The sequence below is a fragment of the Lethenteron reissneri genome, chromosome 35, assembly GCF_015708825.2.
Source record: "Lethenteron reissneri isolate LAM-NWPU_2019-01 chromosome 35, ASM1570882v1, whole genome shotgun sequence".
NCBI classification, from domain to species: Eukaryota; Metazoa; Chordata; class Hyperoartia; order Petromyzontiformes; family Petromyzontidae; genus Lethenteron; species Lethenteron reissneri.
This window is the reverse complement of record NC_083813.1, coordinates 10,311,484-10,336,785: the sequence shown is the minus strand read 5'-3', so window position 1 is coordinate 10,336,785 and position 25,302 is coordinate 10,311,484. Positions and strand designations below refer to the sequence as shown.

At 45.8% G+C, this 25,302-nt stretch overlaps 1 protein-coding gene across 1 annotated transcript; it reads left to right on the top strand.

Annotated features, from left to right (window-relative positions):
* Positions 1-1,075: 1,075 nt before the first annotated feature.
* On the top strand, positions 1,076-24,232 carry PLA2G15 (phospholipase A2 group XV). The gene is made up of 7 exons (XM_061565769.1): positions 1,076-1,338; positions 7,485-7,641; positions 11,325-11,443; positions 13,190-13,288; positions 14,021-14,245; positions 14,942-15,187; positions 16,605-24,232. The coding sequence occupies exons 1-7, from the start codon at positions 1,212-1,214 to the stop codon at positions 16,877-16,879; spliced, it is 1,248 nt and encodes a 415-aa protein (XP_061421753.1). The 5' UTR covers positions 1,076-1,211; the 3' UTR covers positions 16,880-24,232.
* The last annotated feature ends 1,070 nt before the right edge of the window (positions 24,233-25,302 follow it).

The window sequence follows — 25,302 nt, the reverse complement described above, 5'->3', positions numbered from 1 at the left end:
CGCAACACTATTTTCACGAAGGGTCATTGCCCGAAACGTCACCTATTGTTTTTATTTTAAGTCAGTGTTGAGGAATGTTTTTTTAATATATTAATATCCACATTGCCGACACGTGTACGTATTTGGAATATTTGTGGATTTGTATGTTTGCTTAAATGTTTGAATGTTGAACATATGTTTGGTATATTGAAACCATGTGCAGTATTGCTAGGCAGGCACTTAAAGCAACGATGGCAACAACGGTCATACAACGCAACGTCTTCTCTAGTCCGTGGTGCTGACGTTAAGAAAAAAACGCCACTTTTTTCAAATTTTCTTGCTGTGGATTTCACACCTGATGATGATTGCTTGTGTTGCAGTCTAAACGTCGTGAGAATTTTATTGTTTTATATATTTTTTATTTTATTATTTCACTTCTCCGTGACTTTACCGAAAGAACCAAGAATATAAGATACAAGTGGTTTCGTTTTATTTTTTTTAAAATGTGTGTTTTGTTTACCTTTATATACTTTGCACTCCTATCGTTTTTTTATTTTTTGTTGTAACGTTATGGCCCCGTGCCCCTACTGAACATCTGTGAAAAAATAACTAATCGGATTCCTCTAATATAAAGTAAATATTCTGATTCTGTTTACAGTTGAACAGATTATTTGGAGATGCGCCGTTCGTTGGCAGTGGCACACAAGCACAAATAAAACCTCAGCACATTCGTCAACATCACTGTAGCTTTAAAATAAATAATAGGCGACGTTTCGGGCCACGACCCTTGTTCCCACCAAATTGCTTGTTATGACTCTGGAGTCAAAAACAGCCACGTGCTCCACATGCTTACGTAACGCCACGCCCACACGCGGTCACGTGAACAGCCACCGCTTCCACATTTCATAGCGCGCATGAGCAGCCCGGGTGGGGTGGGCGGCGACGCGCGGGGGGGCGGGGGGGGGGGCGGTGTTGCTTTAGACCAATCGGATCGCGAGCCAGCGCCGCCGAGAAGCTCTCTCAACCAATCGGATCGCGCGGCAAACAAATTTTTGCCGGCACCGCCCTAATGCGGACTACGGAATGCATCTGTGACGTCACCGGAGAAGTTGATAAATAGCGGAGGCGCGCGCTCGTGCGGTGGTTGTGGCTTTTGTTGTTTTTGTTGTTGTCGTCGCTTTGAGAACAACGAAAAGTTTCACGTTTTTTGTCGTTTGTCTCTCGCGTCGAGGATGGCCTCGGCGTCCCTACTGACGCCGCTCCTCGTGGGCCTGCTCGCCTTCGCGACGCCCCTTCAATCGCAGCGGCAGCAGCAGCAGCGGTACGGGCCGGGTCACGGAGGCGCTCCCGTCGTGTTGGGTACGTAGTCGTCGTCGTCTGCCCGCCCGCCTGCCTAGACAGAAGGCGCGCGCTCTGCGTTGGTGGCGGTGTTGGTTGGGTGTTTGTTGTTGTTAGGGAGCGGTGGCGCATCGGTGAACAGAGTTCGATTACGGATAACGACCGCGTTCGTGGGCTCTCGGGGGCGGTATCGGCTTTGTGACTTGACGCATTCAATGCGTCCGTCCAGTGTTGAGAGAGAACGTCGCCCGCGGCGGTGCTGGGGAGACAAAGAGCGCCCAGCGGGATACAAACACCGGGGAAGAGAGGAGCAGGTCGCGGGGGGCTTGAGCCCCCCTTTGTTCTAGCGTTATAGGCTAGCCTCGTCGTTTTGTAATTCGTAGCCCGGATACGCCCCCCCCCCCGCCGGCGGCCGTCACGCGAGAGGTGATTGGTTGCTGACGAGAGGGGGCGTGGCCAGGGCTGCCGCGGTAGCCAATGACGCGGGGGCGCTCAGGTGCCGAGTCGCCTATCCGCGCTACGATTTAAAAGACGCGAATGTTACTTGGGTTTACAATATTCACTGTTAAAGCGCCCGGGACATACAGTACTACATTACAGTCTATATATATATACACACGTTCCTCCTGCGGAGGGAGCTGGTAGGAACGTTGGGTTGCTCGGTCAATGGCCTGCAGGGTCAACGGCGGCGTGGTGTATTCCGCAAATATGCCCGACTGTGAGGGCGGGCACAAGCCGGCGTGAGTAGGTTAAACGTTGAGTGTTATAAGGGCACCACGGGGTGACCAGCCCCTCCCCACCCAGCCCCACCACTCCCCTCCCCTCCCCACCCAGCCCAGCCCCACCCAGCCCCTCCGCCCCTCCCCACCCAGCCCCACCCTTCCAACCCCCTACCCAGCCCCACCCTCCCCACCCAGCCCCTCCCCACCCAGCCCCACCCCTCCCACCGCCCACCCAGCCTCACCCTCACCACCCAGCCCCCCTCCCCACCCAGCCCCTCCCCACCCAGCCCCACCCTTCCAACCCCCCCCTTCCAACCCTCCACCCAGCCTCACCCTCCCCACCCAGCCCAGCCCCACCCTCCCCACCCAGCCCAGCCCCACCCTCCCCACCCAGCCCCTCCCTGCACGACGGACACAATAATCCCCTGTGGGCTGGTGTACCCAGGAGGTTCCTACCAGTATATACACCGTGTTAGTTTAACACGTAGTCTTGGGCTTTCGCCACCAATATCATCCATAATACAGGGGGGGGGGCGGTTTGAGTTAGGTCTCGTAAATATATAAATGTGTCGTTAAACCCGCCACCACCCGACACAGCCAACTAGTAACAAGGTTTGTCACGTAAACAGAACGTGCCAATTTGTGACTACAGTACTTGTGTCGGAGACTTAAACCAATTAATTCCAATTAGTCCGACTTAACCCGATCTAACCCAAAATACAGCTAAACCTGGATTACTGATTGTGACTGTAAATTGTATTATTGTTTCATTCGTTGAGCTCTCGTTTATGGCAAAGGTTGCTTCTGAAATAGAAGCTAATGGATCTCGGTGGGCTTTGCCCGATCAGATAAAAAAAATAGTTTTATTTGTGTATTTATTAAAGTTATTTGTTTATCTTTCCATTACTGTGCATTTTTATCGTGTTTGCTGTAACGTTCTGACCCGTCCCGATTGGATGTCTGTGAAAAAGAGCTTTATAGGTCATCGGATTTCCTCCAGTTATACATACATATGATGATCTCATCATTTACTTGCAATTGCCAATAGTTGTATCCGTATATTTTATTTGCTAAATTAATTTAACTTCAAGAGTAACAGCCGAAGGCCAAATCTTCTAGAATGTGTCATATCCATGTCTGCGGCTTGCATCAGCTCGCACAGACCGGCGTGGTGAAGTATGGTCCCCCCACGTCCTGCACTGTGTGGGGAGGCCCTCATCTTGCAGTAGAAAGAGAAAATAATTATATGCATGTTACGAGAACTCGATGGTACATTTATATTTTCGATGACCTGTAAACCAAAATCAAATCGGGGACAACTAGTGCTGTACTGTACGTGCATTGCCATAATCTACAATGATCGTGTGATGCATCACATGCTGTTGTACTATTACCATGGTAATGTGTAACAGTAATTGTATTAATATGATACGTTCATGATAGATTACAGCTCTTTGTCGATAAACTGCTGGATGAAGGCCTCTCCCCCGGCCTGTGGGAAATAGAGCAATATTAATTCCAATATTGCAATTGTTCGTTAGTGTCACAGTAAGTGTAGATACGGTAATAGCGTAATGTTAATATCGCTGTAACATTACTCACACATTTAACACATTGGGGGGAACATGGACACTGACAACATGGAACAGCTGACAAGCACGCCAATAAGCACAGCGAAGATGTATGCCGGGAATGACCCCAAGAATGCTTCGAGATTTAATTCCGACTGTTAAGAGTAAGTGTGCTTCGGCAGGACACGTCACCAAAGTGGCCTCGACATTTAAAACTCTTTTAAAACTGCTTTTTGTATTTAGTTTGGTGTCCTTTCAACCCCCGCGCACCTCCGATTAGCACGGTTGGCTACGTACGGTGCGAAAGAAGTTGAACTTACATATTTTAGGACCGAGTGGGGCAGCAACACCCGACACAATAGATATGAAGCAATGAGACCAGCTCGTGCAGAGAATCGAGATGTGTTTTTTTTATTTCCATGGCAAGACCTTAAGGGATGGGGACAACTTGGGGAAGCCTTCATCCAGCAGTGGATAGATGATGGCTGCTGATGGTTATTAATTTACAGATCTCTATGATGAAAGCATCCCCCCCCACACCATTTTTGGCTTTGGGCGTAGTGTGGCCTATACGTTACGCTGAGCAGTGCCAATTTGGTGAGTAATAGTACGGGAATATATTGGCAAGTACATTTAATAATATGTGGTAATACAGTATTCGCATTATTGTAATGTATGTTCTAGAAAAGAAAATATCTTAAATTTTTTCAGAAACTTCCTGTATTAGGATGCTTGCCCACAAAACCATTTTAACGAGTGTAAATTGTAACACGATAAAATGTTCTGATACATGACACCTTGTGTTTGTTATTACGTTTTTGAGTACGCTATATATATCCCTGTTTCATATTACTGCATTGTTACGGTCTGAATGTGTGATTATAATTGTACAGACAGTGGTTCTATTGTAAAAGTACACGGTGGTGTGTTCTTGATACACTTAAGACGCACAGGCTCTTTGACAAGCTAACTTGCCGCTCACTCATTGCTGCTAGGCATTAGGTGGGACGCGAATGGCCAGACTATTTCGAACTCGGTCAGTAAACAACACTGCACTGCCCAGAAGCCCAATGGCATTCTTAGCCAAAAGCAATCTATAATAATGTCCTTTATGGCATTCCCATTATCTACACCTATTGCCCACTTCAAAGTAAACAGAGCAGAGAAAGAAAGGTTTATGATCCTCTGGTTATATAACAGCTGATAATGCCATCAGCCCCTGGCACTTGCTGCCATGCGAGGTGAACGCCTGATGGGTAAAGTGATTAATCATTTGATGGGGGGGGGGGGTCTGCACATTTCTAAGTATTATCAACGGTTAACATAACAACGTCAAGCTGCCGTTTGTGCATGTATCTGGTGCAAGTCACCCCCCCCCCCCCCACATCGTGAACTGTGTTGGCCTTAATATGTGCTCGCAAACAGGACCTGCCCCAACAGTGTGTTGAAGGGTACAGGACATTGTTGTCTTTGTACAATGTGTTGGAGTGAAAATACAATTGGGAGAAGGCCTCCCTTGGTCATGGCATATAATCTGATTGTTTTCCTTTCTGATAAATTAAAAGTGTAATATTTGAATAGTTGATACCCTGGCGTTAATTTAATTTAACCTCAAAACAGGATGTTTTTTTTCTTGTCTTACCCACACAGTAGTTCCTCATCATGACTGTGCAAAGTGCAGATAAATACGTTTATGTTTTACGCCATACGATATTACTCAAGGCAATGATATACTTTTATGAGTTCGGTGTCATAATTGTCCATTTTATTTCACTCGGAAGTAAATGATTTCAATAGATGAATATTAACGTTTCATCAATACTATTGGTATCTGTCTTTCGTAACTCAAATAGAGCAGCGCTCAAATTAAAGCTTCTTTGAGCGTAATTGTATTGGCACAAACTATGAATGTTTGGCAGGGCTTACACCAATGGACAATGCCAAATCTCTCTTTTTAAATCTTGCCAAATCAAACAGAATTGTGCTTTTTTACATTGTGTGCGTTACAGTTCCTTATCCAAAACTCTCTGTAAATACAGTATTTTTATCTTTTGCCAATGCATGAACTTAACAAAAGTCTTGTTGCCTTTGGCCATTCGTTGGTGTTGATGTTTTGTTCTCAAAAGGCCTCCCACCCATTCAAAGAGGCCACTACACCCACAGCCCGTAAGGTGTGCGTACCCATGTGTATGCTCCCCACTCTCTACCCTCCATCCTGATTCCTCTGTCGCTTTCAAATGTTGTGTGGAAGGCACAGTTGGATCGATTGGAATGTATTTTTTATAGAGTACTGTGCTCGTTTCTTGATATTAGATTTCGATGATAAAGTCAAGTGATTATTGTGGCCAGTAGGCATGTATTCATTCACCCCCCTCTCTCCCCCCCGTAGTTTCAGTAAATGGTCACAATTTAGGGTGACGATGCTCTTCAATAATGATTTTTAAAAAACTGACTTAATGGTTATTGGTTCTAATTTAGTTTGTCTTGATCGTACAGTTTTGGTAACTGCATTAGCCTCAACATACACACAGAAACACAATTCAATGTATATATCATGAGCATAATAATTGACTTGAATCGATGCACCGTTACGTTCCAAGGGACTAGCAAGTAAAACGGGGATATATCCTGAGCACTATATCAATGTTGTTTCTGTTCACACTTGCGTGCCTCCTTTAACCCCGTAGCAATCTGTCCTTCACCCTTGTGTCTAATTCCCTTTCTATGCATGTATTTCCCCTGTTTGTTTGTACCCTGACCTCTGTACCCACGCGTGTTCCTCAAATATCTCTTATCTTTGGCTCTAACTTGCTTTGTAACGTCAGATGCTCTCTAAACTACATTTTGTCAACAGGTTGTGTACACACAACACACAGTGGCCATTCTCTCTTGCCTGTGGCTTGAAGAATGTCAACTTATGAGTTTGAGCTCTAAAATTACTTTGGTTTCTGTGAAATGGATCTCTTAAAATGATGTTTTGGAATTGTCGGTGTTCATTTCTTCACTTTGTGGTCTACGTTGTGGTCGGTGTTTCTGCAAAATCCCACTCGGGCTCTTTGTGACTTTCCACTCATGAAGGTGCGTTGGCAGATCTTCCACGTCTTCCTCTTCTCTTGTCCTGCTACACCGCAAGTCATATGTTCATCCAGTATCAGTCATGTGACGATGCCGTGGCCCGGTCTGTAGCCCCTGGTGAGAGGTCCTCCGAGGTGGACAACTCCTGGAGGTGCCCATGGTCCAAGACATGCTCCGTGCTCTCTGAGTTTCACCACAGTCACATGGTTCACTGTCGTTAAGAGTAAGCCCCCATTTCCGCATGTTGACCCGTGCCCTGCCGGCTCTCATCCGAAGGCGATTTAAAGATATCCAGGGTGACCAATTTTTCATTGCGCCCAGCCCAAGATGTGCGGATTCAATTGAATGTGCAACCTGTTGACTGTTAAATGCTCACAGCTTGTGTTCTTGCCCACTTCTTTAGTGCAGCGGGGGCAATGGATCCGCTTCAATTTTATGTTTATATTGAGGTTGGCGAGTCTGTGCAAAGCTGCAGGTGTAAACCCATGAATATCTTAAATGCTGCCAGCGAATAATGGAATTTTATTACACTTGTTTACCCAGGAAAGCCTCGCATAGTCTCGCGACTTTTTTCAGGAGGGTCTTGCAAAGTTTTTGTATTAGGGATGATAATTACTTTGTATATTCCAATTGGGTCATTTTCCGGTGACTTTTTGTGAGGTGGAATATTGTTCACTACGCGGTCCCACGGTTTGAGATTGGTGGCCGCCGTCTCCACTGTGGGTTATTCTTGATCGTCCATTGGTGTAAGAAACAACTGCAACACCCCTGCCCATCTCACCCCCCACTCTGTCTTCAGTTCCAGGTGACCTGGGAAATCAGCTGGAGGCTCGTCTGGATAAGCCTACCGTCGTCCACTACCTGTGCACAAAAAAGACCGACTACTACTTTACGCTGTGGCTCAACCTCGAGCTCCTCGTCCCGCTGGTGATCGACTGCTGGATCGACAACATGCGGTACCCAGAGGGCCGATATGTCGCACTTCCATCAGTGAATCGTTTCTGATATATAAAATATTTCTCGTAACATTGGGATAAAATCATACACTGAACCACCGAAAAACCCAACCGAGTTTTTGTTTGCTCGCGTAACAAATAAAACGAATGCTGCAACTAGGTGAGATGTTACAGAATTGTTTTAATCGGGGGGGGGGGGTAGACAGGGGAAGAGAACTGTAGGAATGTAATCATTAAGATAATTTCATTCAGCCGTCGAATGATATGAGGAATCAAATATCTTCAAAAGATTTTAGTGGTGAATTTTAAATAATACAAATAAAATGGCCTTTATTTGCCCAGGAGAAGCTTACTGAAAGTCAAAGCGTCGTTTCAGGAGGGTCTCGCACTGGGACATTTTACCAATTTAGTTCATTAATCGAGCGTTTGGTGTGCGGGAGTACGCGTATGTGGGAATAACGCCTAAAGCTCCTCACAGATTAAAGAATCCATTTCTTTCCTGCAATCTCCTGGTCCCACCCCGCAACCAAATCTTACAACACTTGGTATTTCCAAGCGGTCTCCGATCCATGTATGAGCCAGATTAAATTTTCCTTAGTGGCTGAGATTGTATATAATTGGAGCTATTCAGTCTGATTCGGTAATTTGAATGAATGCTGATGAATAGACAGAATTGTCTGATGCACATGACAATCTTACAATGGTTTTTTTTCTGTCTTACAAAAGATATTTATCTTTAAAAAATAAATTGACTGTTAAATTTAACATTTGTGAAATCTCATCCTTGGCATCTTTAGCAATTCACCTATTCATATAGTTGATTTTAAAGGACCTTAAGTCTGTCACCACTATGCTAACCAATAAATAGCGATATGTGGGAAGTTTAGTCCTGTTGCTCAAGATATTGTGGTCCACGTCTGCTTTCAATAATGCAAGGCAATTGAGAAACAGGATATTGCTTTATACAAGTATCCCTACCACGTCAGCCGGGAAATAACCAAACGACAAAACGCTGGTGACATTTCGTAAGGTTTTAGTTTTTTTTTTCTCCAGGAAATGCAGCCCCGGACGAAACAACCAGGCATTGGAGATCCGTATTATCTATGCTGCTTGTCCTACACTGTCCAACATGATTTTGAAGCATCAATAATAAGAAGGACCTTAAATTGAATTTCAAGTGCGCCGCCATAGCACTAGCGACTTATGAGCTGTGTGGCTAGTGTACCTTTTAATTCGTCGCTGCAGTGGCATAACTAAACTGCAATTAAACATGCTTGAATATAACTTTTAAATCATTTTATCCCATCTCTGACGTAACTTCACATGCCCTTCAACATGACCTAAGTGTGTATTTGCGAAATAAGAACGATCTTATGCTTCTGTTTCGTTGTGACATTCTTTGAGAACCATTAAACAAGCCCACGCGACTAGTTTACAGTGATGCTGGTTGTGACTACGGTGTGTTACTGAGCACGATTTGATGTTGAAGATCATAACACGTGTTTTTACCGAAGTGGGCGTTGGACTTCCTTTGCCTGTGGTGAACATTCAAAACAAACGCTGATAATTTATGCATTGTCTTTTAAACTGATTTGCCTACGCTAGAGACAGCCTTCTTTATGGCCTTATCTCACCAGTGTCAGACCACAGAATGCCAAAAGCCGAACAGTACAAAGACAGGGTGAGCAGAAATGTATCATGGGACCTTTTTGCCAGTAACAAAGTATGATTATACATTAGAATAGGTTTTACCCCTTTCTGGCAATAGAACAGGTGTTAAAATGTTCAAACACCACAGAGATCCCATGATATTGCTGCTCACCCCGAGCTATCAAGGCTCTGATACGTGCATCGTCTCTGTACCGTTCGCCTTTTTGCGTCGTTCTGCGGTCTGACACTGGTGAGATGAGGCCATATAAAGAAGGCTGTCTCTGGCGTAGGCCAATCAGTTTCAAAGGCAATGCATAGATTATCACAGTACGTGTGCGTGTTCTCGACAAGTATGTGCAAGACTTGATTGCTTGCAAAAAGTGTATATTTGGAGTTTGGACATCTACCACCTGCTGTATTGCCAGAAAGGGTAAAACCTATTATTACACTAGTCAACATACTTTTTCTGGCATAAGGTATTCCAACGGGTTAAGGTAATTTTGGGGTGCCGATTCCAAATCTGGCATCAGTTTTTGTCCATCACGTCATGGTTTTTGAGATGTCAAATATTGCATTTTCAATAAAAACTGCAGAAGAAAAATATTAAATAAATGTGGATATCGACATAAAATGATATTATAAACACACTATCCTAAAAATACAGCACCATATTTTAACACTAAAGCAGTCACTGACTCGCAACAACTTGCAATCATAAGTGACAGAGTTAATTTCGGGTAAAATCAATGAAAATGGTGTATGCCGATAGCATAAAAATGAGATGTGATTGAGCAAATCTGAGATCAGATTTGGAATCAGCACCCTGAAATTAGTCTAAAACAGCTGCAAAAGTCCAGGCGAGAAAAAAAAGTTTTTTTTTGTTGACCAGTGTTATTTTTCATTCCTTTGCTTGTTCCAACTTCGTGTTTGTTTGGCCACTTCTGCTTCTGATGCTTTCGAACAAAAAGCGCTGATCTCTTTTTTTCTGGTGGGGGGTTTCCAATAGAGATAAGAGTCCAGATGTTTTTGGCTTAGCACGTCTTTATTCTTGCCTTTGTTAATAGGTCCGGTTTGACTCCATTTTCTTTGGTGGGGGAGGTAATGAATGTGAATAAATGTTCCCGTTGTAAGCGCTGTCGATGCATGAAACTTATTTCCAAAGAAATCTTTATGAAAATATCAACAAGAATGTGTGCCCAACTAAACCAATCAATTGACGGGCAAATTTATCCCGTGTAATCTGTTAACAACAAAGCAGTTGAACACAATGCAATAAAATGTAAGATTCTATTTTACGATGAACAGGAGTGTTAATGGGATGTCTAGGCATACTGATTATCCTTTTTTTTTACGATGCGCACGTGCTTTTATAACACGGGGCACCGTGATATGTCACTTATCTGCCGGGTTGTAAACGTCGGAATTTCAGAATTTGTCCTTGTAATTATATCTTTTGCAAGTTTGGGTTTATTGTCGCGGTTGAGACATTGCAAGCAGAAACCTTGGACCGGTGTGACTTGTTATCTACGGCTACTTTATACTTTGTATTTTTCACCAGTTTTTTCGCCAAATGTGCTCTCCGAGTCGCGTCATGAGATTGAAGAATTCACTCTGATATTTCTTAGAGCAGTTGCAACGCCTGAGTGTTATAGAACAGCCCACGGAAGTGAATATTGCAGTGTCCACCTCCCTTTAAGCGATCTCTGCTCCAAATAGAAGCTGGCAGAACATCCCCAATCCGCCTTGCCATATGAGAGACCTCTTCTTCGAATGGTAGTAAAACCAAATCGTTTTTAATGGTCAGGAGCTAGAACTGAGCTCAAATAAGTGCAAAACCAAATCTAATGTGTTGGTGTTTTTTCATATATTTACAGTCAATGGCAACCGGGCTGAGAACTCCCTACACTTGAGAACCCAGGTTCAATCACAGTCGACTGCCTATATTTGAAACCAGGATGTCGGTCGTGCCAGTTGAGTGCTCCGTCTTGTGTGTGTGGCTACTCACTGCCTGGGTGTGTTGCTACCCGGTGCAGGCTGGAGTATAACCTGACCACTCGCACCACATCCAGCCCCAACGGGGTCCAAGTGCGAGTTCCCGACTTTGGAAAAACATTCCCGGTGGAATTCCTGGATCCCAGCAACGTGTCCGTTGGTAAGCATAAGTCTGAATGCTTTAACTCACTTTAATCTCGTGATCATAATTTTTCCGGTAAGTATAAACAACCGTTTCTGGATGCTTAGTCAGGCGGTTTGTGGGTTCCTGTGTGAAATTGTGTTGTGTTAATTGGCAGAGTGTACATGTACAAAATTCTATTTGCTGGGTCAGCGGTTTCTGGCTTTGTGCCGCATACCTGGTAACGTTCGTCTTGCTCTATCATACAACGTTCTTTTGTTGTTGAGGGGAGGGGAGGGTTCGGGAAACATCGCCTCGAGTATTTTTAGAGTGTCGTCTCGTAGAGGCAGGAGAACAACACACGTTTTGATGGAATGAAAATGCCTTTGTCAGCAAAACAAGCTCAGAAATATTCGCATGCATATTTGTAAACTAAAACAAGCTTGCGCATGCAATATACTACACACACGCAGCCTTTCGTCACCGGTGACAATGTCCTCAAGTGGCGTAGGTCATCAGGGTTGTTTGACCATACTTCACCACGATGGTCAGTTCGGGTTGGTGAAGGGGGGGGGTCTTAGTGGTCCAACCGCTGCACTGCAATTCCAAAACGAAAAGCTCTTCAGGTAAAGGGGAGTGTGTGATGATTGGGGGTCAGCACCCACTTCATCTCAGCTGCTTGATGGAAAACCTCACGGTGCTGGCCCTGGTTGCACAAGGGGAGGGGAATGGTGGAAATCTAGAAGGAGTTTACGATGTCCATATTTGGGTTTCATCCCAGGTAGGCGTGTAACAGTGCTTAGGTTCGTATATTGCGATAGATGCTTACATCCATGCACGCATGGAATCTTGCGTGTCGGAATATTTTATTTAATAAGTCGTGTAAATTATGTGTAAACGCTATGCTAATAGGATCATTTATATCAATGGCAGCGATAAAATAATACGAATGAGACACGTTGAAGAATATTACAGATCAGACGATAAAAACGAGAAAAATACATTGATTCTTCAATCGAGTTGTGATTCCCAATTTTGGAAATTCATCGATGCATTGGTAGATCTCATGTAAATTGGTACACATGCCTGCTGGTCACAGTAAATAATTTGCATTTATGCTAAAAAGGTTGAATGAAAAAATATGTCATTCCTCTTTAATGAAATTAAAAACACATGCCAATCGACGCGACAACCTTGCCTCATGAAGGCAGGAAACCCAGCCCCCCTACAAGCCACACCCACCGTGATAAGGCTGATGATTTTTCGATTTAAAGCTTTCGTGACTGCAGGGATTCATCTTCTTGGTTCTTTCGGTAAAGTCACGTAGAAGGGAAATAATAAAATAATATAAATTAAACATAATAAAATACAATTCTCACGACGTTTCGGCCACAACGCAAGCAGCCGTCCTCAGGTGAAGAGCAGGTTTGTCGGAAAGACAGCGTCTGAATGAACACCACCAAGCTTGGCAACGTATATTTAAGCTGGGTTAGAGGAGGGAAGGGCGCCTTGACACATGAATTTGCATATCAACAGGAATTTAGCATATTTATGGAAAATGCAGATATGAGATTAGTCACTACTTGTGTAATGCGTAGATGGTGGCGGGGGCCTCAAAGTCATATTATGCCCGTGCATTATGGGTCTGTCCGATTATTTACGCTAATCGATCCAATTACCCTTCAAGAGTTAATCGATTACCTAACCAATCGGAGAGACGAGCTCCGGTGTCGACGTCATTCGAGTGGATGCCAAGCGCGCGTGCCCTGTGCTGTCCCCGCACAGGAAGTTACTTCCACACGCTGGTGGAAGCCATGGAGGGATGGGGCTACAAGAGAAACCAGGACATTCGCGGGGCCCCCTATGACTGGAGAAAAGCCCCCAGTGAGTGGCGCCCACTCATCCCGCCCCCCCCCCACTTCCCAACGAACGGAGTCTTCACATTTTTTTCTGTGCAGATGCTGCAGCCTGCAATCCTTCCTTGAACTGCCTTGTAGTTCTTTACGTATGTATGTCAAGACTTCTTTCACAACGTACGTGAACCAACTGTGCTAATCATCGCAGGTGTTGCTTGTGGAGTCCATTGCAACAGGGGGGGGGAAACAAAGTCAAGTCTCGTGCATGATGGAGTTATAAAGATGGTACGGCCAAAAAAAATAGCCATCGGCCGTTGTGTAGATATGTGTGAGGGCTATGTTCCGGGTCGTCCAAAACTAATTTCAAGCTTCATTCGTGAGTAACAAGGCTTTATAGTATTTCTTTCAGCAATGCTGTAGCTGTCACTGCAGCATTGCGTACTTACTACATAATAAATAAGTATATATTACAGCCTTTTGGCAATTTATAGCTGCAAGTAGACCTCCAAAATTCTGTGTCGGTCATGGTAAGGGTTCATGCGACCTTAACCGTTGACGAAGGGAGGAGGACCCAGCGAATTAGTTTGGAACTCACTCACAACTGATATTATTACCTGTGGCACGGTATCAAACTCAGGTCTCGGGTTAACGGTGCAGTTCGCTAACCGCCGTGCTGACCAATGCACTTTTACCTTGTGCAATAACAACAGCACCCTTTCCCTTGCGTCCGCCACCCTATCCGCATCGTCCGGTGCCGCAGATGAGAACGGGGAGTACTTGGTGAATCTAAAGAACATGATCGAGGAGATGTACGCCACCTACTGGTCACCCGTCGTCCTGGTGGCTCACAGCATGGGCAACCCTTACATGCGCTACTTCCTCGGACAGCAGAGCCAGGCGTGGAAGGACAAGTTCATCCACAGCTACGTGGCGCTGGGGCCACCCTGGGGCGGGGCCGCCAAGACGCTCCGCGTGCTCACGTCCGGTGTGTGACCGCTGCCCCCACGACCCCCTTGGAGTGGGCGATGGGACACATTTGCTTATTTCAGGTTTGAGTTTTTTAGTTGATGTGTGGGTGATCTGGAGGGATGCTGCCATGGTACGTAGCCAACCGTGATAATCGGAGGTAATGGTTTGCAGCACACTGCACTTGCGGTGCAGAGGTTGCCGGTTCGATCTCCCAGCGTGACAGTTAAATCAATCGGTTTCTTAAATCCCCCCGCTTCTGTCCATCCATCAGTGTGAATGGGTACGCCACATTTAATAAATTGGCAGGTGGCGTATGATGGCTCTAAGTGTGGGTAATCCCACCTCTCTCAAGGATGAGTAGGCCAAAATGCCCACGAGGGAGCTGTCTGGAGCGCCCTCTAGTAGGGGGGAGACCCTTTTGTGAGTGGTCTCATGAGCAAACAATTTAAGGGCCTTGTGTGGAGAGTCTGGTTTTGTAAATCCCTACACCCCACACTGCCCTACCCCATGGCGCGTGTAAACGAAGCACACGAGGGTACCCGTAATAAACTGCCTCGAGCAGTACATTTATTGCGGCACCTTTATAAAGCGTGACTGACGTACAGGCTGCGCCCACACTTGGTTAAACTGGCATCCAAAACTTAACGGCGCGGTACAAAACCCGAGTTTCGCATCGTTACACCGAACCTTCGTCTTTGTCGCGCACAAACAGGAGACAATAACGGCATCCCCGTGATCAGCACGCTCAAGATCCGCGCTCAGCAACGAACGGCCGTGTCCACTAGCTGGCTGCTGCCCTATAACACCTCGTGGCCTCCCGACAAAGTGCTGGTGTCCACGCCCAAGCGCAACTACACCAACCGTGACTACCGCGACTTCTACAACGACATCGGCTACCCCGAGGGATGGCTCATGCGCCAGGACTCTGAGTCCTACTTGTACGGGCAGCCCCTGCCAGGTGAGGAGACGGCGGGGAGATTTATGAGAACTGATTTGATTACAACGTTTGTTTACCCAGGAAAGCCTCCCAAATCTCAAGACACTTTTGTTATGAGAGGGTCCTGCTAAGTTTTCGCGAAAGGAGGCAGCAGTTGCCAAGTCAGTTTTCGACTAAGTTTAAAAATTTGACAGACGTCGTCGGCACGTTGTGACCTTTTTTTTCTCCAAAATAATCTGACAATATTAAAAAAAAACAATTATTAGATTTTTGCTCTACACATGAACAAAGATCGAAAGCAGGAACGTTGGGAGAATCTCACAAGAACTTTTACTTCCCGGCGTGAAGCGAGTAGTGCTCACTGTTTCTTGACACGGGTAACACAGCCGGGAGTATTAACCTCAGTGGCCTTGGGCTTGTACCGCGAGCCTCTGCAACGAGCGGCAAACGCGACTACCCCCTCAGCCGTGTGTCGTGTCACCGCCTGCGGTCTTCGGAGAGGGAACTTTCCGTCACTGCGAGTTGTGAGTATGGACACAACATCCCCTGATGTGCGCGGGGTTGATGTTATACTTATTTATTTGTTTGAAAAATGTTAAGCTAACTCCTATTGCACCGTGAGCCGAGCCCACATTGCACAGTGACCCCAAGGTGAGTTTCCAACCGCAGCTCACATTGTTGGCGAGGTTGCAGCTTCACCCATTGCTGTCAAAAGCAACCCCATTGCTGGCACAGAATCATCTAGCAGTAGATTAACAACATTGTAAATTGGTATTTACTTAATATGGCTCCCCTGTGCTGCCCAAGATGTAGCACCGCAGCAGCCTGCAGTGCACATTAGTCATCCATCGAAGTACTATCCAGGCAAGCCACGAGATGGTTTCAGGAGAGAGCTTGTGTAGTTTCGCTCTTCCTCTGCCTTTGAAGGAGCGAAGACTAACAGTGGTTTACCGTACGGTCCATAGTTTTGGTTGCGTGGCCACAATTGCATGCTCTGGCTCGTCTTTAATTTTCCATTCATGAAGGATGTGAAGCCACTCAGAAAATGATGAAGCCGGTGATAATGACCTGAATAAAAAGAACACATTCCCTTCTGTGTGTGTGTGTTATCCCATCCCGCGTGTGTGCGGTTAGCGCTCTGCGCTACGAACCCGACAACCCGGGTTCGATCCCGGCTCACCCACCAACACCAGTGATGATTATCTCGGCCCCAAATAAGTACCTGGGTGCGGTGTGTAAACGTCGCCACTCGGGAGACAAAGGTGGCCGGGCGTGGTACTGGCCACCCACCCCCTCATGTGCCGTGCCGTCCTTCATAGGTGTTATTCGCTAACAGCACTTGCCCCAACAGTCTGTTAAGCCTATACTGGGGATCTTTGTCTTTGTGTGCGCGTGCGTCCTTGCCGCGGTTTTCCCCACACCGCTCGATTGTGCGCAGGCGTGCCGGTGCACTGCCTCTATGGCACGGGCGTGGCCACCCCGGACTCGTTCGTGTACGACAAGTCGTTCCCGGACCACGACCCCACGCGCGTCATCACGACGGACGGCGACGGCACGGTGAGCTTGGCCAGCGCGCTGCTCTGCCGGGACTGGGCCGGCCGCCAGCCACAGCCTGTCCTGCTGAGAGAGCTGCCCGGCGCGGAACACGTGAGCATGCTCTCCCGCGCGGACGTCATCCAGTACATCAAGGGCGTCATCTTTCGTCACCCGTAAAGGGAGCGGAGCTCTCCCGCAAAGTGGCACGGGCGGAGAACAACGATGTTTGGCGCGGTGGAAATCTGAAAGTATCTGCGGTCGCGCGCGTGCACCGAAGCCAGCAGCGACGATCGCCGTGGTTTTCAGCGTCGCGCATCTCACAAGTAGTTTTGCAGAAGTTGTAGCCACTCTGTTTGCGAGAAAGAGTTACAATGACGTCATGCTAATTTGCAGCTTGCAAAACAAATTCTGCTTCAATTCTTTTCAGCCGTTCCATGGTACTGTGACTTTATTTTCTCAATTTTTTACAAAAGTTTTCCCAAGTATTATTAATACTTGACATTTTTGATGTAACGATACTAATATGTTTGATCTTTTTCATTTACTGTACATCACAAGTTACATTAGCCATACTGTAATTCCAATTTGACCATTTTAATTCTGTGCCAAGTTATACGCCGCTTCATGCCCATTATCGTAGGTATTATTCTCTTCCAATATTTTGTTATTGCAAATAAGTAAAAAAAAAACATTAAGCCAGGCTTATTTAAGCAGGGCATTGTAATCGGATAATATTCGTCGATCCAGACCTCTCATTTCCTCATCGCCTTCTAGTTGGGAGGGAAAAAAAATGTCGACTTTACACGGACCCTCAACAAAAACTGAAGCAGGTGAAAAAATAATAATCTTGGAGTGCAGATTTCTGCCTGGGAACTGGTACAGAAGGACAGAAGCCTGCTCTGATTCAAGACAAAGCAGCAGCCTCGTTCATTCACAACCAGAGCGGGGGGGGGGGGCATAGGGGTGGGTGGTCAACGCATAGCAAGGGAGACAGCGGAAGTCCCCCGCCCCCCCCCCCCACCGCTTGCCACGCGCTTGACGGTAGCTGCTGGTGTTGCCAGAACGGACAAGCAGGTGCAAGTGCTAGCCAATGCAACAACCGCGTGGTGCTTCTGTAAATTCGTAGCGAGCGACGGCTTTTCGGCAGCTTGCGGTGCGGCCTGTAGTTTTACGAGCCGCTTAGCGTTTTGTGAGGTTTTTTTTGCGTGTGAAAAGGCCTTTTTTTTGCCCATTTTTCTAGAAGGTACCTATGGAAAGATATGGGGGAAGGGCGAAATGACAGTGCTTTTGGTTACTTCAAAGAGACCTACAGGGTTAACCGGTTGACACCAGGAGGGGAGAGCGAGACCCCGCACTGTGGTGAGGTGGGTGGGTTGTCATTTTCTGGTGGCTGCTCAACTTGCTACTCCGGTGGCTGATTGGGAGTCGTGAGAAAATTGACATTACGCACCATTGCGAGCACACAAGTTTACACGCCGCATAAGTGCCCTCAGGAAATGCATGGTTTTGAAAGATTAAAAGTGCGGTAAATGAAATTGGATTTTTTTTTTCAGCCACTCGTGTCCAGGGGTGCAATGAACAGGTTTCAGGAAAGTGTGGACATTTTGGTAAACGTGTGAGAAAAGTGCCAAATATCACTCGAAATATTGCGGGCCTGGACCCTTTTGGGGGCTGTTTTAAGATGCCGTCGGTCTCTCTGAAGTGGCAACGGTGAGCAGAGAAACCCACGCTCGAGTGGCTGCAGTGTTGCAGTTCGTCACAATGTCGCCGCGAATTTAACCCGAGTCCTACGCGCAAAGTTCATAGGTTGCTTGGCAAGAACAACCCCCGTGGTCCCCTAACACAAGCCTACACACACACAAAGCACAGTTTTGTGCATGTTTACAGAATGCCGAGTTTTTAAATGCGTCCACCCGCTTACCAAGTGTTAACGATTAACTGATCTCAATGTTAAGAGACATTTCAATACTTTGAGACCGGTGATAAGGGACACTGACAAAGTTGCTAATCATGTGAATTGCATTTCTACCCCCGCCCCCCTCTGTCTATTCCTTTTTTTTACCCAAAAAAATATTTGTTCTTGTATGCATTTACATATGTATGTTGAACTTTTTTCGCACCGTACGTTGCCAACCATTGCTAATCGGAGGTGTGTGGGGTGGGGGATGGACAACAAACTAAACACAAAAATATCGTTCTGCTCGTGCTGTGGCTTTCTCATGTCACGATACAAAGTGTCACTATCGGATGTCATGCAGAGCTTTGTACAACCCCTTCCCGTGGGAGAGACAGCTCGTGGAAGTGGATATCACAAAACTACATCCCGACATTCCCTTGTTCACGTGACCTCTAGGCTAGTAGGGGAGGGGGTGGGGCAGCACTTTCCTACACTCACTCTGCCGTAGAGAGAATAATGTGTTCTTAACATGACGGTCAAACAGTCATTTTATTGCAATTACACGTTCACCTATTTTTTTACACGTTCACAGTTAGATCACAACGACATGCAACGCGTAATTACATGTGGCGTGATGTAGCCCAATTGTGATCTATAAGGATGCCTGCTTATTGCCATTAATATGAACGTTGGTAATTTACTTATGTTTGTCAGTTTTATTTTATTTCATACATGTGTAATTAGTGTCCACAATGGACACTTCTACAGTTATATCCACAGTAATTACATTTCCTCCTATAAATTGCAATTTGAATGCATTTGCCCCATGCATTGGTTGGGTGTTTTACAGACTTGTATCACCCTGCCCATATTATACGGTCCATTGACTCTGGCCGTGACTCCAGCGGCGTGGCGTGAGCGACTCGGTCGATGGGCAAACCCAGGCCAGTGGGTGGCGTGGGTACAATGGTCTGCAGGATGAGGAACAGGTGACGGGGAGTAAGGATCGTTCTCAGGGTCAAACATGAACAGCTGCTATAACCGGTTTCCTCTTTGATGTTTTGAGTTGGTCTTGTGCGTTAGGGTTTTTTTTTTGCCTTGTGGAGGCGTTTGCACAGTATTGTGGAAGGGTTGTGGGGTCAGTGTTGATTAAACGGATTTATGTTTACTTTTATATCCATAATAGAGGTTTTTGGGTTAGATCGTGTAAATATAGAAATGTGCCATTAAAACCCGCCACCACCCGACACAGCCAACTAGGTTGTCACGTAAACAGAACGTGGCCAATTCGTCACTAGTACAGCACACCGGTGTGTTGGAGAGCCAGGCCACAACATTTACACTTACAAATGTTGGCTGTGTCAGGTGGTGGCAGGTTTTAACGACACATTTATACATTTCCGCGATCTAACCCAAAAACCTCTATTATGGATGATATTGGTCGCGAAAGCCTACGTGTTAAATTTTACTTTTGTTCGCAAAGTAATTGTTTCGGGTCGGTGTGTCATCTTTAACAAATTCGTAGCAGGAGGAGCTGACAACTTTGTGAAGTGCGAAGTGTCGCAGGGTTCATGAAAAACTCAGGCCAATCGGTGGCTTTGTAAGATAATTGTGTTGCGCCATTTGACCAAGTGTGAAAAATATCATTGTTAGTTCAGTGTCGGTTTACTAGCAACCAATCTTCATAAGCTATAGAGTGACTTTAAGGTTTGTTTGTTTTTCACCCGAGAGCCTATGCCCTGTATATAAGGGCAACGGGGGGGGGGGGGGGGCACACGTAGTACACGTGGCCTCCCTGGCCACGTGTGCCCCGTTGCAGTTGCATCGTCTGCACAGGAGATAGTAGTGCCACCACCTGTGCCCATCATTGCCCTGCTCGAAATAAAACGGCGTTCCCAGAGTGTTTGCCACCGCTGTGGATGCAAGTGGTGCACGCACACCAGTGCTTTTCGCAGCTCATGAAAGAGCTCCATGCTCCTGTTCAAGTCCAGGTTTAAGACCGCCTCGATATACTCTTTCAAATTAACGTTCCCACTGTTTCTCTACGGCCTCGTGAGATGTGGTCGCATTTAAATGCGACTGTGTAAATCCAAATTGCATTGTAAAGATGTGGTTGACCTTAAAATATGCGATGTACATTAAACCATGCAAACTGTAAACTGAACTACAGTTTCGTTTTGTCGATGGTCGATCGCTATTATAGTTTGGCCTCGATGCATTCCTAGCCTTTGCTTAATTTGCAGTGGGAGGAAGGCCATGTTATTTATTTTGTCAGGAAATGTTTGTTGCATGTGTTTTTCAATCCCTGCTTGCTAATGCAATGGAACTCTATACACCCCACTAACAAAAGCATTGAACTGTAAAATTAAATTAGAATGTAAATTTTGCAAAAGTGGGCTGTAGGGATACGAGCTTTGGTATTATATTACCTCATATCTTGAACACGTTTCTCCGTTTTACTTTACGGAGGTAACGGACAGCGGTGGCGTGTGAAGACTGCTTGCGTTAATGCCACGGGCTCGTTGTTTCGTCTGATTCGTCAGTTGCAGCGGAGTAACTAACGTCGGTGGTTTGGTTCTACTTCATGCCTTGGCGTGATGCGAATTATATTGTCACCGCCGCAGGGCTTATTTCAGAAGTTTCCGCACACGATTACAGACGATTGATTCAAAAAGTAACGTTCCAGTTAATACATTTCATATATATATACACTCGAAGAAACAGCAAGATTTGGCAGAGGAGATCTAAAGTTACGTTACATCAACAGATAATGGCGTTATCCATGACTAGGATTTATCTTAATTGCTTACATAGTGTTGTATTAGTTTGCTATGACAAAGCCTAACCATTTTTAAGATTGTGTCATGCTCGGGCAAATTAACACCGATTCGTTAATGTCGTTATTCGTTTTAAAAATGCAAAGTCAAACGGTCGGCCACATTCACTATGGGGCAATAATCGCTGTCCCGATGTCGCTTTCCAAAAGTCTCGTTAGCTGCAGTGCACTTTATTCTCCACGACGGACACGACACGTGATTGATTGATTGACTGACTGGCTTTCTGGGCACGGGCTCGCTGTGGACACGGCGATCGCTTTCAATCAGCTCCGTGCCGACCTGCTAATGTCAAGGAAAACCCTTTAGGTGTGTGTAGGGAATTAGGGGCTCTATTCCGTCTTGGGTTTACATGGCTCTCTTGGGCTGCCAGGTGGGGGTGCCGCTCTGTGAGCCACTTGCCACTTCTCGTCGTGGTGTTCGCTTTTTAAATCCTTTATATTAAGTTCACTTGCTTGCGCGCTTACGACCGTGCAAATCTTACGGTCGTTTTTGAACCCACTTCCCGTGATCCAATCGAGCTGACATTTTCCACACAGACTCGTTGTGCGTGACAATTAATTTTCGTGAAAAAAATGTGCAAAATTTTACACTTTTTAGGAAAAAAATAATTATATTTAATTACCAATTGCTTAATGCTGCCAGGCAATCATCTGACCCATAGCTGGCAGCCATCTCAAGCCAGAGGACGATAGGACTCTAGCCGCCACGCATATAAAGGATTTATAGTGAAAAACTTTGTTTTTACGGGTTAATTTTTTGTCGATTCCTCGCGCACACAAGGTCGGAGGGGATTCCGCGGCAGTGTGCGAGGGTGACGACGAGAGTGGCGGGGCTGGTGAAACATCGCGCCTCCGATGGTGACACGGTTGGCCATGTACGGTGCGAAAAGGGTTCTTCACACCGCAGATGCGTGACCACAAGGGGGCGGCATGGTACCGTCCGCGTTCATCAGTACGCCTTTGCAGACACGTTTGGGTTACGCCAGTGGCAGTCAAGGGAAGCAACCCTGCACACTTTGTCAGCCTTCCTTATTTCACTGGTAACCAGATATTGCTCGTTTTTATTTGCCATTGAGCGTTATACTTTTTCAAATTAATTTGCAGCCCAAATCGAGTTCGGCAAACTCTGTATGATCGTGCGAGTTCCGTGCAAGAATACGGCTTCTGTGGCCCCATTGCAAAGGTTCCCCGTGAAAGTGTCGAGCTAAGCTGATTTAAAATATGGTTTATTTTACCAGGTAAGGCCCACTGAGCTGAGCTATATGGCCCTTTTTCAAAAGCGACCTGGCCACAAATGATAGCTCAACTACGTGACTTATCATACGGAAATGTATGAGCAGACATATAATATAAACGCATGTTTCTAAATGTAGAGGGAAACACCGGAGGACCTGGAGAAAGATCCACGTGAATGACGTGGGGGGGGAGAGACACCGCAAACTCCCAAATATACAGCAGCGTCAGGGTCGGGATTGAACCCACGACCTCCTGTATGCCAGGCGAGGCAGTTAATATCGCCGCCGTGATTTGCTGTGGCCCCACATCACGTGGCTGGGTTTTGTGTTACTCTCGACAAATCTTTGCCACCAGTTTATGTCAGACGAGTGAGTCCCAGATAAAGTAAAAAAAAACATTGCATCTACCCATGGAGGCCTCAAAGTGGCATTATATTTTTTTTACGTCTTGTTTTTCTCGAGATATTTCTCAAATTAGTTTCTGGAGTATGATCCAACAAACCCCCACCCCCCTCCCTCACTTTAGATTTTTCTCTTGAAATGTTTAAGCCGATTGCTATTGCCAGTCGGCCACACTCTTGGTTACCCCATCAGAGCAGTGGATTCGCACGGAAACGGATGTGGACTCGATTTTAACGATCACTTATTTTCAATTGTGAATGCGGTCAACTGTGGAAGGGCATTACTCTACACGTGTAGAAAGCAGGCGTTACGCCGCGTTCGGACGATTTTTTTTTTAACAGAGACTGTAAAGAGGCAGTGCGGCAATGAAATCTGTACAGTTTATTTATATGCGCGTGTCTATGTAGTGATGATGAGCGCCTCATGTCATGTGATCTACAATCTTTGCCCGGGCATAATAATACGTAATGTCCACTCGTGCCGCTTTTCAAACGTGATGAGCCTTTTAGATGTGCTCATTGCGTCGATGACGACAATGATGTTGATGATGTTGATGATGTTGATGATGATGTCACACTGGATCCATGGTTTCTAACTTGCGACCGGCACATCTCGGGGAACGGTGATGAGAATCTTGTAAACACGGAGCGCACAATGCGGAGGGGGGCCTGCTTGTTAGCAACTATTATTATTACTCTTTGGTTCTTTCGGTAAAGTCACGTATAAAGATAAATAATAAATTAAATACTAGCATACGACGTTTCGATTGCAACACAAGCAATCGTCATCAGGTATAAATGAAATAGAAACACAAATCTAGTATACTTATAAATGTAATGTAATACAACAGAGAGTCGGATACCATAACAGTCAACACCCTACCTGGTTGATTACGTTCTTCTTGAGAATGCTACATTTGAGAGAGAGATAAAACACAGAACCAGAGACATTATTATTATTATTTTTACGAAAGGCGAGTCTCTGCGCACCCGATCTAAGTGAATGTGCTGCCTCGGTTGTGGAATAACATTGTTGACTGTTGAGTGTGCTGTGCCTTGACGCGATTTTCAGGCTGTCACTATCGTCGTTACCTTTTCTTGGTGGTTTCCACCCATGATGAGAAAATTCTCCACTTTTAAGAATAAAAAAATATATTCTCATTTGCTGCGTCCTGAAGTGCATTTTTACGGCTTCTTTGTCAATTTGATCGTCGAAGTGCCCCATTCCCCCCCCCCCCTCCCCCAAATGCTGGTAACAGCCGTGGATATTTGACCATACTTCACCACACTGGTCAGTGCAGGTGGGGGCAGAACCGCTTCAGATAAAGCTTACTGCTGATTTTTACAATGCGGCATGCTAACCACTGTGCCACCACTCCCCACCTCGCACAACTGCATTGGAGAAGAAAATATATACCGTACATGTAAATATGTCCTGGCTTTGTGATCGTATTTTAGGAGGATTATGCTATCCATTCTTTTGATGTTTGTTTGGTCTGGTGTCCTTCCCCTGCAGCTCTCGACTAGCACGGTTGGCTACGTACGATGCAAATGAAGTTCAACACACACGCATGTGCACACATTTTCCAAAGCCCTTTTTATACTTGTACACAAACGACAGTATTCAATTTAAATTAAAAAGGGGGTTATTGTTAAACCCATTGTGTTTGTCCAGTCTACCTGGTTTCCATTAAATTTCGATTTGAAGCTTTCGTGACTGCAGGGATTCGTCGTCTTGGTTCTTTCGGTAAAGTCACGTAGAAGGTTTCCATTGTTTACCCAAGTCAAACGGATCTGAGCGGTGGCTTTGTTGCTTAGGAATGAATGGTGACAATATTTACCAACAAGTTAAACGTTATCCAGTTTCAGCTGCGGACGAACGAGTAAAGATATACAGTGCAGACCGCTGTGTTCGGAATTGCGGCGAGCGGATATCGCGCGCGGATTGAGCCGTCATCTGCAAGGAGGAATTTTTTTGTGTGAACTCCCGTTGTGTTGTGATTGGAGTCTATTAAAACGTTGTTCTTGCTTAAATGTTCCCCGTCATTCCAGTTTGTGCGCTCCTGTTCGGAAACCCTTGGAGCTCCCCGGTGCATCGTTCTCACCACCCCAGATGGGCAGAGAACGGCCCCCCACAATGGGATTTGCATGCGGAGTCGTTGAATTTAAGACCTCCCCTTATCACGACAATAACGCCCTCTTTTACATTCTCAAAGGTGGAGTTTCGCCGC